General features: G+C 34.6%; 1 protein-coding gene across 1 annotated transcript; it reads left to right on the top strand.

The window, feature by feature from the left end:
• Nucleotides 1-5,361: 5,361 nt before the first annotated feature.
• On the top strand, nt 5,362-13,036 carry LOC134269993 (protein mothers against dpp-like). Its single transcript, XM_062752162.1, has 6 exons — nt 5,362-5,524; nt 6,074-6,500; nt 6,764-6,961; nt 7,212-7,355; nt 9,477-9,719; nt 10,068-13,036. Exons 2-6 carry the CDS (start codon nt 6,086-6,088, stop codon nt 10,466-10,468), a joined length of 1,401 nt encoding a protein of 466 aa, XP_062608146.1. The 5' UTR covers nt 5,362-5,524; nt 6,074-6,085; the 3' UTR covers nt 10,469-13,036.
• Nucleotides 13,037-13,277: the final 241 nt, after the last annotated feature.

The raw sequence follows: 13,277 nt of genomic DNA on the forward strand, positions 1-13,277 counted from the left end.
ACATATTTTTTGTAAAATACTGTGTGTAAGTCGTACCAGAAGGTCATTGAGATTTTTCTCTGGGTTCTTAGCATGGCACTTCTTAATCAGACACCGCAGTGTAGAACACAATCCTGACCTAATTACAGGGTCATCACACACCACAGGGAGGTCACAGCGATGAGGGCAGGAAGACTGGTCAATAAACCTGTGCTTTGTGGCCAAGAGGACTGCAAAGCTTACACTGACACACTTAGATTTCTCAGTTTTCTCATCTACAAACAGCAGTTCAAAGAGATCACAGTCACAGTAGTGGAGCAGGAAGAGAACAGCGGCGGATGGCAGGGGTAGAAGAATCTGGGTACCGGAATCACTTCTACGTCCAGATAGGTAGACCAAAGTTCTTGCTGAACTCATCTCAACTACAATGTTCAGGTAGACTCATCATCATATTATCAATACAGTCAGAAAATAATTCACTTTCACTAGCCAAGGGTTTCTGATCTTCTACTTTCCCCACTACTCTGAACTGTAATATCTTGATTCAGAAGTTGTAATGCTTAGATATAAACAACTGATCACAGTGACAGTATTTTTTTAAAATGATCACTACAGCATTTAGTGTGTTCATAATCATTGATTATCATTTAATGGCAGTGCTGAATCACATTTTAACAACACCAATTGTACAACCCCCTATTCATTCCTACAAAGCCCAGAACTGTGAAAATTTAAAAATATTGCACTGGAGTTATTATCTCCACTCCCTTAAGCTATCACATTGACTAGATGAAGTAATTTAATGTAGAGTATGAGGGTGTCAACTAGTCAAATAAAACTCAATGTCAAAATTTTCAAAATATGGAATATACCAATCCAGTGAAGTGAAAATATTGAAAACCATCCCATTTAGCCTCTACCAAAAAAATGACATTTTATAAGCTTTTATAATGATGTAACCAAGTGGCTGCAGAAATGTAGCTCTCCGAAAAAAAATATATTGACAGACCAGAGAGCTACAGTGCCACTGAAACAAGAGGCCCACGGGCCTTATAGGTCACCTGAGCATTATGCAACAACTTTCCAGTTACAGTGTATTGAATTTGATTCATGTTTTAAGCCAGATGCTATATGGCATTCACAATTTTGAAAAGGCACCATTGATCATCATAACAATAAACTTAGCAGTTGCTTAGCTTGGTTACTGAATACCCATACGCAGGGTAGGGGAACAAAAATGCACTCCAACTAATCAGTAATATTCAACAATAATCAGTAGTGCCCCTAACACTCTGACATGAACCCCTGACCCTAGGTTGCACAAATTTTTAAAAGGCACCCTTAAAATTGCCTATCAAAAAGTAAATAAATGTTTTATAATTACAAAGGACCAGATTTCAAACAATTAATTCATTTTCAGTATATAAGTAGAGCCCCCCCCACCCCCACCCCTGACCCTGGGGCCTTGAAATTCACAATTCTGCAAGATTAGGGCCCTTGCTCATCATAACTATATAAGTAGTTCATCTGCTTCATACCCAGAGACAGAGAAGAAAATTTTCAAAGATTTAAACTATTTTCACTATATAATCAATAGAGCCCCACCCTAACACCAGAACCCCAGACCCTGGGGCAATGAAATTCATAATTTTAGAAGAGGCATTCTTGCTCATCATAACTATGCACTTACTTAGTTTATTTAATACCTAGGAGCAGAGAAGATTTTCAAAGAATTCATGTATTTTCACTTTATAATCAATAAAGCCCCCCCCCCCCCCCCCCGAACCCTTGACGCTGGGGCCATAAAATTCACAATTTTTGTAGAGGCACTCTTGCTCATCATAACTATGCACTTAGTTAGTTTATTTAATACCTAGGAGCAGAGAAGAATATTTTCAAAGAATTCATGTAATTTCACTATATAATCAATAGAGCCCCCCCCCCCCAACACCAGAACCCTTGATGATAGGGCCATTAAATTCACAATTTTGGTTGAGGCACACTTGCTCATCATAACTATGCACTTAGTTTGTTTATATAATACCTAGGAGCAGAGAAGAAGATTTTCAAGGAATTCACATATTTTCACTATATAATCAATAGAGCCCCCCCCCCCCCCCCCCCCCCCCCACACACACACACCAGAACCCTTGACCCTGGGGCCATAAAATTCACAATCTTGGTTGAGGAACACTTGCTTATCATAACTATGTACTTAGTTAGTTTATTTAATACCCAGGAGCAGAGAAGAAGATTTTCAAAGAATTCATGTATTTTCACTCTATAAACCATACAGCCCCCCCCCCCCCACCAGAACCATTGACGCTGGGGCCATAAAATTCACAATTTTTGTAGAGGCACTCTTGCTCATCATAACTATGTACTTAGTTAGTTTATTTAATACCTAGGAGCAGAGAAGAAGATTTTCAAAGAATTCATGTAATTTCACTATATAATCAATAGAGCCCCCCCCCCCCCAACACCAGAACCCTTGACCCTGGGGCAATAAAATTCACAATTTTGGTAAAAGCACTCTTGCTCATCATAACTATTTACTTACTTGGTTTATTTAATACCATGGGGCAGAGAAGAAGATTTTCAAAGAAATCATGTATTTTTACTATATAATCAATAGAGCCCCACCCTAACACCAGAACCCCTGACCCTGGGGCCATAAAATTCACAATTTTGGTAGAGGCACTCTTGCTCATCATAACTATGTACTTAGTTGGTTTATTTAATACCCAGGAGCAGAGAAGAAGATTTTCAAAGAAATAATGCATTTTCACTATATACTTATTTAGCCCCGCCCTAGCACTAGAACCCCTGACCCCAGGGCCATGAATTTCATAATTTTGGTAGAGGACTCAATGCTGATTACAATCATGCAAATAGTTTGACTGCTTGATGTCCAGGAGTAAAGAAGAAGATTTTTAAAGACTGCATTATTTTTAGTGGTTTTGGCCCCACCCCTCAGGCCCCAGGGGGGGCAGGGATCATGAAATTCACAACTTTTGTTCCCCTTCACCCATAGATGCTTTGTGCCAAATTTGGTTGAAATTGGTTCAGTGGTTGCAGAGAAGAAGCTGAAAATGTTCAAATGTTAACACACGACACACGACGGACGACGACGGACGAAAACGGATAGCAATAGGTCACCTGAGTTTACTCAGGTGACCTAAAAACTGTATATTTATTGCGATTGAAAAAAGTGTGCTGTTTCTCGATTAATTTCTCCATGTTTTTAAAACTGTCATCTCAAAATATTATTAACTGTGTGTTCCTAACACATTCTTTCACTGTTTCCTCAACAAAACATTCTTTATAATTGTTTCCATGAGCCCTCCTGTCAGGCCAGATAAAATTAATCTTTAGATTCTCATCCTAATTTACTATAAAATCGGGGCGGGTGGGCGGATTTTATTTTTTATAATTGTTAAATTGTAAGTATCAACAAAAGATTGACTCTTCGTACACATTTTTTTTTTCATAATGTTAATGCCAATATGAATAAATTTTACTCTTTTCATATTCTTTTAAATATCTAAAGAAGATTCTTGCTTTTAAAAAATTAAATATTTATCGTTACTTAACAAATTATCAAGTACACATATACGGCACATGCCAAACAAAATGAGATGGGGATACCAGTATATTGTATTTGCATGACTTCTCATTGGCCTCTCCCCCGATACCTTTTAGTTTTACCAACAAATCCCTCTGTTTTGGGTAAAATATAAATTTCCACCTTCCTCAAAAATTTGATCGTTCTTGAGACTTGACATGTTCGACATTAATATAGGTCATATTTGCAAATTCTATAAAATATTCTGATAAAATATTCTATTGTAAAACCTAGGTCTGAAAAATTTTAAGATTTGACATTTTTTTTTAGCTCTTAGCATTCTTTAAAGTCTGCCAACAATGTTTTTTTTTTTCCAAAGTAAAATCACACACAGCTGGAGATCGTTAAAACTTGACCTGGTGTCATTTTCCTTGTCTATTTTAGTTAGTTAACATCTCTCTAAAAAAATTGCTCATGCCAGTGAAGTTATCTAGATGTGTTTATGCTATTTTTTCTCTGTCTTCTCTATACTGACAAATTATCTCTTCCTTCCATATTTAAACTGCTTTTATTGGCGATTTTTCTCCATTCTTCACATGGTTCTTTTATTATAAATAGCGACATGCGACTTTTAATACAGACGGGAGATAACTCTTAAACTTTGACCCAAATTCTTGCAGAATGAAAACACGTGAAAATATTTTAATTAACACCCAAAAATCAAAATAAAAAACACTGGGGCGGGACATTTTTAGAGGGGCGGGCGGGGATGAGAATCTAAAGATTAATTTTATCTGGCCTGACTCTAAAATTGAGATCATGCATCAAAAATTTTGCTTATTTATACTGCCATTTTGGTTTGCAAGATGATTCTGTCCAACACGCTTCCCATTTGTACAGATGTAAACTACGAGAGTAATTGATGGAGAAGTAAGGACTTTTTTGAAATCTAGCTTTCTTTGCATATTGAGGTAAGAATTTGGAAGAATTAATCCAGAACCGAGCACAACATTTAGTGCACCATAAATATACAGTTTTTTCAATGGGTGGCACTGTAGCTCTCCAGTCTGTCACTATACATTTTTTCAGTGAGCTACAGTTCTTTAGCTAGTAACCAAGCACTGAAGTAGGTGTATTTTCTATGTTAGCTAGGCTATGGCATACTGTTGATCATAGTAATTAACAGTTAGTATTTTTTATTTACTACCCTGGGCTTTGTTTCATAATTCCATTTTTCAAATATTCTAATGTTTGTAACAGACTTTACCCAAGTCTCTGTGGATTTTATTTACGAAAGTACAAAGCGAAAGTAGAGATAAGTGGAACATTACCATCGTCTCGAATTTCCTCCAATTAATGTTTATAAAATACTTTTGTCTTACTTTAATCTACTTGGATTTTGTAGTATTCTTCCATGTTTGATATAAATGATATTTAGATGAATTCATTTCAAATAGAAATCAGCGCTTACATATATTTCCAAGATTCTTATAATTATGCCATGTGTTTCTCAGTACATTTTCCCGGTTAATAGGTCAGGTTGCGTGTGCCGTCACTCCGTCGCCAGTGCCCTGACGTCACAGCATCAAAGCGCAGGCGCTTTTCATTCATAAATAACCTACCGATTCAACAAAATAGATCCATCCAAGATACCCAGATTTATAGAACATTACCGAAAAACTGCATACTTGCTCAGGATAAATTTCTTTAAAAATTTTACTGATACCTCAAAATACCATTTATTTCATAACTGTCCCAAGATTTACAAATCTATTTTACTGAATAGGAAGTGTTCTTTCTTCCGGAAAGCGTAGTAATTCTACATTCTAAGTTGGTAATTCGGTCGCTCGTCGTTCTGTCGCCTAATCACAATACCGTTAATTTTCATCGTCTAATCGGATAGTAGATTGATGGAAAGTAACAATTATCCGTTAATTATTTACAAGGATCTTTGAGAAGATTTTGATATCGATCCAAGAGGTAAAGGTCAAGATGTTTTTGTTTTAGGGAAGAATGCCCCAGAGCATCCAAGTTGTGTCCATGTTTTTGTTTTGTTATACATGCACCCATGTATCATGACCATGCACAATTTTCATTGGTCAAGCAAATGAATTAATTAATCAAATTAACTTTTTAATTTTTTATAAATAGATTTTGGTCTGTTAACATATTTACAAGAATTGATATCATTATAATTTCAGTTTTCTTTAGTGTTAATGCAACATTTGTATAAGTTTTGACCTAATTAAAAGCCATATTGTTATGATAGTTTAGGAGTGCCAACTATTAGGTTACTCTGTTACTCATAACCTTAGGTGTTCATAATACATTTGAATTGAACACTCCCAGTCCTCATTGTAAATTTTCTTGGTACATTTGAGGAAGCATTATAATTAACTTAAATGATATTTGAACATGCATTCTTTAAAATTCCTTATTTGGATGTAGTCATCCCCAGGACTTGTGTTGTTTACCATTCACATTTACATTTTATGTAAATAATTTTATTTCATCGTTCTTTTTTTGAAGGTTGATACTGGAATGAGTTCCCCCATGTCCAGTCTAAACAGTCTTTTCTCATTCACGAGTCCTGCTGTAAAGAGACTTCTTGGTTGGAAACAAGGAGATGAAGAGGAAAAATGGGCTGAAAAGGCAGTTGACTCATTGGTAAAGAAACTGAAGAAGAAGAAAGGTGCATTAGAAGAGTTGGAGAAGGCCCTGAGTTGTCCAGGACAACCGAGTAAATGTGTTACAATCCCCCGCTCACTGGATGGTCGATTGCAAGTGTCCCACAGGAAAGGACTACCACATGTCATTTATTGCAGGGTGTGGCGATGGCCAGATCTGCAGAGTCATCATGAATTAAAACCTTTAGATATATGTGAATACCCATTTAGTGCTAAACAGAAAGAAGTATGCATTAATCCTTATCACTACAAAAGAGTAGAAAGTCCAGGTACAGTTTGCTTTGTAGCTCATTGGTTTAAAAATATTCTTTGCTTTTCACAGATTCTCACATTTGTTAAATTCAAAGTACATTTAACAAGGCCACAACATTCATCAGTACTTTAGATGAAATGAAGATTCATTATGTAATTTTTAAAAAATGTGTGAAAAGTTCAATTTGTTTTGATTGCAAAAAATTAAAAATAAATGTAGAAATGTTGCTCATGGATCTGATTTTTTCTTTATTATCAATATACTGTCTCTGTATTTCAGTGCTACCACCAGTCCTTGTTCCACGCTACAGTGAGTTTCCTGCAGGTCATGGATCGCCGCCCTCATTGCCCCCATTCCAACAAGCCCCAGAACCAGCAATGCCACACAACATAAGCTTTGACCCTAATGGCTTTCACCCATCCCAGGGACCTAACTCTCCTGCTAGCTCAGGACCGGGCAGCCCATATGGTTTGCCAGGTATTTAAGTGTGATAAACACCGTGATAAGGTGTAATTCAATAAGGTGACAGACAATAATGATGGATAAAGAACATATTTTTCTTTGTTCCTGAGCAAGAAAAATGATATTGTGTGGATTTCTTCAATAATGTGTGGATTTTTTCGATAAGTTATTGGGAAAAAAATCTTAAGTTTATTTTCACATTGTACAGGGTATATATATTGGTATTATTTGTTGCTTGTTTGACATTTGTCATTTTTGTTCGAAGCGGGCACACCACCACCAGCATATCAGCCACACGATGATAATGCCAATGTGAATAACCAAAACAGAAACAACCATCCACGGCCCCACCATCAGCCAATGGACACAATGCCTGCATCCTCCCATGGAAACAGAGTAGGACCTGGAGGTAAGAAAACTAAGCTCCCAATATAAGATTTAGTTTTAAAAGACATTAAAGATGTAAGACAGTGGATCTACTTTATTACTAGGGTTTCCATTGTAGCCAAAATAGGACTCGGACCATGGATTAATCGAAAAGAAATTTACTACCAAAGTACCAATATTGTTCACCTGGAGGAAATTCCTCATTTTCTTTCAAAAAGCATTTTCCCTTTGAAACATTTTATGAAATAATTGTTAACACTTTTTAAAAGAAAAATAGAAGTAAGATATAATTATATACATATATATATTGTAAATTTTCATTATGTTATCACTGATCTAACACAAAATTGCATGAATACAATTAGCCTGTAACACATATAAACAAACAATAATTTTAGCCAAACACGAAGGCCAGCATTAAAAATATATATGTTTGATGTACTCAAACCCACATTTTAGAGGTGGTCACTGGATAGGTAGTTTTTTTTTTTTTTTTTTTTTGCTTTTCAGTTCTGAACAAATGGATAAAGTTCTGTCATAGACTCAGAAATTTATTTGACGTTTTCATTACACCCTTTATAGCTATACAGATTTAATACCAGGTTATTTATCAGGGTTTAAACTTAACGCTCGCCCACTCGCAAATTGCGAGTAAAAATTGGTGTGGGCTCATAAAATTTTTAAGTTGCTCGCCCATGTGGCGAATAAAAATTCTGCAGGGGCCGAATTCATTCCCAGTCCCCTTACTGAAAAACAGACATTTTATGCAGGTTTTTGATTTAAAACTACAGAAAAATGAAATAAATCACATCAGTTTGGTCCTATTGGTCCTATTGTTCGTAAATATCCTTCATCTTTTCCATTTAAAGTACTACACGATTTGTGAAATTCCCTAAAACGATCGTCTTTTTTCCGAATCCGAATTTCCTCCAACCCTCTGTAAATGGTTGATTCGTGAGAGATATACAATTTTAATACCTCCCAACTGCTCAGTCATATGAAAAGTAAGTGTTTTCACCTATTTCAGATATGTTGTAGTTAAAATATTAAAACTAGAAAATCTTATTTATTTGTCAATTTATCAGTTGAAGACATGTACCAGGGCTACGTATTTATATACATTTATTACCAAGTAGGAAAAAAATAGTAAAAATGTTAATTGAATACAATTTTATTTCCTTTGATTAAATATTTATATGACATCTGATTTTTATAAAGTAAGAACTCCAATATTAAACAGATGAATTAATATATGTATTTCATTTGTATCTACTTTTTGTCCCAGTATCTATGCTTTTTAAAAAAAATCATAGAGACTGTGGGCTAACTAATTTAGCAGTGGGCTCGTAAATTTGAAATGTCAGGAGCCAACATGGCTCTTGGAAATTTCAGTTAAGTTTAAACCCTGTTTATTTGCTATATAACTTTCAACCAAAAAACATTCTAGAGGAAGTAAGTTTTCTGCTAGTGACTTTAAAAGACTCTTGTTTAGTTAGGGTGCTTATTATTACCACTACATTTTCAAAATCTTCATTACCGCTACATAGTCATTGCCGCTAGAAAAAACGTTAACATTACCGCTACATATAAAATTGTACATTACCACTACATTGCAAAGTACTACATATACAAGTCCATGGGGAGGTGAAAGTAGGACTTTGAGCAGGATATTTTCTTTATTTTATTTTTTATTTAAATTCTATTTTATTTTATAAAACACTTTAAAAAATATAAAAATAAAATCAAGCACTGATCATAGATAAAACCCACAGACTTCACATTCTTCTGTCTAGAATTTAAATTGAAAATGTACTTCACTACATAATGAGTGAACTCTGTTGATTGGAACTCGTATTCCGTACCATACCTGGCTAGTTTAATATGTATCGGTAATGGGTTGTTTTTGACTGTCAGATTAAATATGTAGCGGTAAGGAATTGATTTCGGCCGAAAAATGTAGCGGTAATGATAGGTAAAAAATTTGAAAAAATGTGTTGAAATTTTTGGTGATGTAGTGGTAATGTTGACCTCCCATTACGTTGGACCCATTTAAGAAGCAAACAATAGTAGTAAACAGACAGTGTTTATTATGATTTACTGTTGATGCTAGCAGTTAGGTCTAATTTCCCTTTACTATTTTCAGGTATGTCTGTAAAACTGACAGATCTGCAGCCAGTGACTTATCAGGAACCCCAGTTCTGGTGCTCCATTGTCTACTATGAGCTGAACAACAGGGTGGGGGAAGCCTTCCATGCATCACAAACAAGCATTGTTGTTGACGGATTCACCGATCCTTCTAACAATGCAGATCGATTCTGCTTGGGATTACTGTCAAATGTTAACCGCAACTCTACCATAGAGAATACCAGAAGACACATTAGTAAAGGTATGCTAGATTAATTAACTTTGAATAAAGATTTGATTTACTTTAAATTAATTTTTAAGAGTTATTTGAGAGGACTTTACATTCAAATAATTGTACAAGAGCATTTGCTTGTCAAATTTGCATTCTCACTCATGTGTCTCTTTTTTTTTTTATCAGAGATAATATAAAGCAATAATCAACATTCATTTAGTTATTGTTCATTCACTCTGAAGAAGATAAAATATGAAATCTCCTTTAATAGGGATGTAGACTAAAAAAATTATTTAAGCAAATATTATGCTCAGTCTTTTAGATTCAATAGGCACATCATCATGTTTTTTTCACAGACACTTTATTTGTATTTTACAGGTGTGCATTTGTATTATGTGGGAGGAGAGGTGTTTGCAGAATGCCTGAGTGACTCTAGTATATTTGTTCAGAGTCGTAACTGCAATTACCACCATGGATTTCATCCCACCACAGTGTGCAAGATTCCTCCGGGCTGCAGTTTGAAGATCTTCAACAACCAAGAGTTTGCAGCTCTACTCAGTCAGTCTGTCAACCATGGCTTTGAGGCTGTCTATGAACTCACCAAAATGTGCACCATTAGGATGAGTTTTGTCAAGGGCTGGGGGGCAGAGTACCACCGCCAAGACGTGACCAGCACCCCTTGCTGGATTGAGATCCATTTAAATGGCCCCCTGCAGTGGCTGGACAAAGTCCTGACTCAGATGGGTTCCCCTCACAACCCTATCTCTTCTGTATCCTGATCGTCAGAACCCTCCGTCTCTCAAACCAATCGATCTCGAGGCCAAAAAAAATATCACCGGTCACTCAGTGTTGTCATGTACATCGAATTGTCAAAGCTAAAAATGGAGATGTCCAACCAGAATTACAAAATTTATGTTATATCTCAGAGTGTTTTTATATATGTAAACTACTCAGCAGTTGTATGATGAATAAGCAGTTGTCTGTGCATTCCAAATGAGTTAGTGCTTTGTATATCTGAGTTGCCTACAGTTGTCAGCTATAGCATGTTTATAGATATCATCAGTTTTGAGGTTGTAATGTTTTCAAGGGTAATCTTACTGAAAGTGGTAAACTTTTTTAAAAGTGGCAAAAATTTGTGGAGAAGGAGATATATTAACACTCAAAGTGCACCATTATATTTTATGTTTGTAGAAAGATGGTGAATTATAAATTATTTGATAGATGAAAGGGTATATACATGTATATATATTTAATAGTATGTCTGCATGTCATCTTAATTCTTGTTGTTAGTTCTGTGATGTAAATATTGTGCTATTCTAACAGACACTGCATATCTACTAACACTATTTGTTGACACAAAAAAGCCTTAAGCTTAGATACTAGCAATTATGAGTAGTAAATTAACCAGGAACTTTTTTTTTTGCTCACTCCAGTAGAAATGCAGTGTGGCATTATTGATGATAAGATAAAACCATTCTGGGGTTGCTACATTTGATAAAAGATGAATGTTGCATGATAAAAGATTATAGTCTTCAGCAAACTTGATCAGAAATACAATGTAGTATGGACATTCACATACCATATCTATTGATGCATGTTGGAAACATAAAATTATCATTAAATTTCATATTGACATGATTTTGTGAACAATATAAATACCTTTTAGAGATATTGTCAATCAGCTGGATTTGTACATACTGTAATAATGGCATATATTGATAAAGCTGAAAAAGATTTACTTCTCTTCAAGACATGGTATTTTTTTTTTTATTTCAGATGGGATATTTTCCCTTCTTCTTTAGTGCACCTGCACAAAATAAATAGTTCATGATTTTCAGACTACTTAACCATATGTTGTATGTTTCTAAACTACTGCGTTGTACATTTGAAGTTGTAGGAAAAAAGTTTGATGCTATTAACAATGAACAAAAAACTGTATTCTAAACTACATGTATGTACAGTGTATGAATGGTAAAACTGAAATTTATAGGAACATTTTTATATTAATTGTTTGCAGAACAAAATTATGATTCATTGTATACGCTTCCGAAGTAAGTGCTGGATTTATAATTTTATAGTTTATACTTGTTTAAAGTGAAAGAGCAACTGATGTGATAAAACATTTTTACTTCATTGTTTATTATTTTCTGGGTCACAAAATATATATTCTCTGTTACAAATGTACCCCCATGAAATGTAGATTACTTATTATATGCCAATTCTCCAATTATTTATGATCATGTGATAAATATTTCAAATATTTGGATCTGCAAATTTTGTGTTTTCGAGAATTTGCAATTGAAAATGTTCCCTGTGTACTTGATCAAACAATGTAAATGAAATATTGGTGTTCTGGTGTATAATAAGTAATCTACAACACATTATATTGATTTTCTCTGGGAAATATCTTGCAATGAATTGATTTGCTTTTTCAGAAGGGATCCCAGATTAGGCTTATGTCAGTTATAAAGAGTTGAAAATGATAAGAATTTTTACTATTGTTGATTTATATGAACTTTTTTTATATATATATTCTAAGTTAATGTCAAATGAAAAATATAGGTTGTATTTTTTATTTTTGCATTTTACTATATTGAGCAAGGTTTTTGAATGAAGATGTAATATTTTGTTGCTGGATACATAATGACTTTTATAATGTAGAATGCAGTTGGAGGCAGATGATTAATAGCTTGTTTAAATTGAGGATGTATAAAAAAGTGAAATTTTCCTACTATTATGTGTACATCAATTTCTATACCTTTCACAATCGTTTGATACAGGGAGAATTTTCTTGTCCTGTTTATGGTAATTGTCTGTATACTCCTGTGTAGTACCAGTGTATTGATGTGTAATAACAGTGAGGTCAAAGGTCACAGGGAACTTAGGAGGCAGCCTTTGTTTAGATCTGATCATGCCATATTGAGTAACGGAACTTGGCATCTTACTTTTCTGTGTCCATCATGTAGTTAAGTTTTTAACTCTACCATTGCAGTTGTGTTGCTGCAGATAGAAATATTTAGAGCAAACTGTCTTAGCTTTTGAAAAAACCAAGAATCTCTCCCAAGCTATGTTTTACATCATTTCTTTTGCCAAACTTTGATCTTTTTACATTTATTCAATTTCACAAAGGTGTCCTTGTTGTAAACATAACCTGTGCAATGCATTTACCGTAAAATTGAGAAATGTTTATGTTGCAATGAACAAAAAAGCATTACATTATTTCAGCATGTAGTTGTCACCAGTATTGATGTGATGACTGCCTTTTTTTCCTGCTTGTAGCTATCACTGCATGTATAAATATACTGCTTCAGATGTCATCAGCTGCATAATAAAAGAGAACCTTACAATGTTGGTTGTTCTTCAGTTGTAGGCAATACCATGAAAGTTATAGAAATATCCTTAATTGTGATAGAGCTAAGATGAAGACACATGGTGAAAAAATTCAAGTTTATAAATGTTTTCAGATAAACTGTAATACATGGGATTAGGGTTCAATTACTAGGAACAGATGCATTATACCCCTTCATTATAAAACAGAGTTTATCATAGACCCTGATTATGCTAGCAAAAAAATGTCATGGATGTTCA

This window comes from Saccostrea cucullata, unplaced genomic scaffold (genome assembly GCF_032062105.1).
Source record: "Saccostrea cucullata isolate Sc308-1 unplaced genomic scaffold, CSIRO_AGI_Scuc_v1 ctg261, whole genome shotgun sequence".
Classification (NCBI taxonomy): Eukaryota; Metazoa; Mollusca; class Bivalvia; order Ostreida; family Ostreidae; genus Saccostrea; species Saccostrea cuccullata.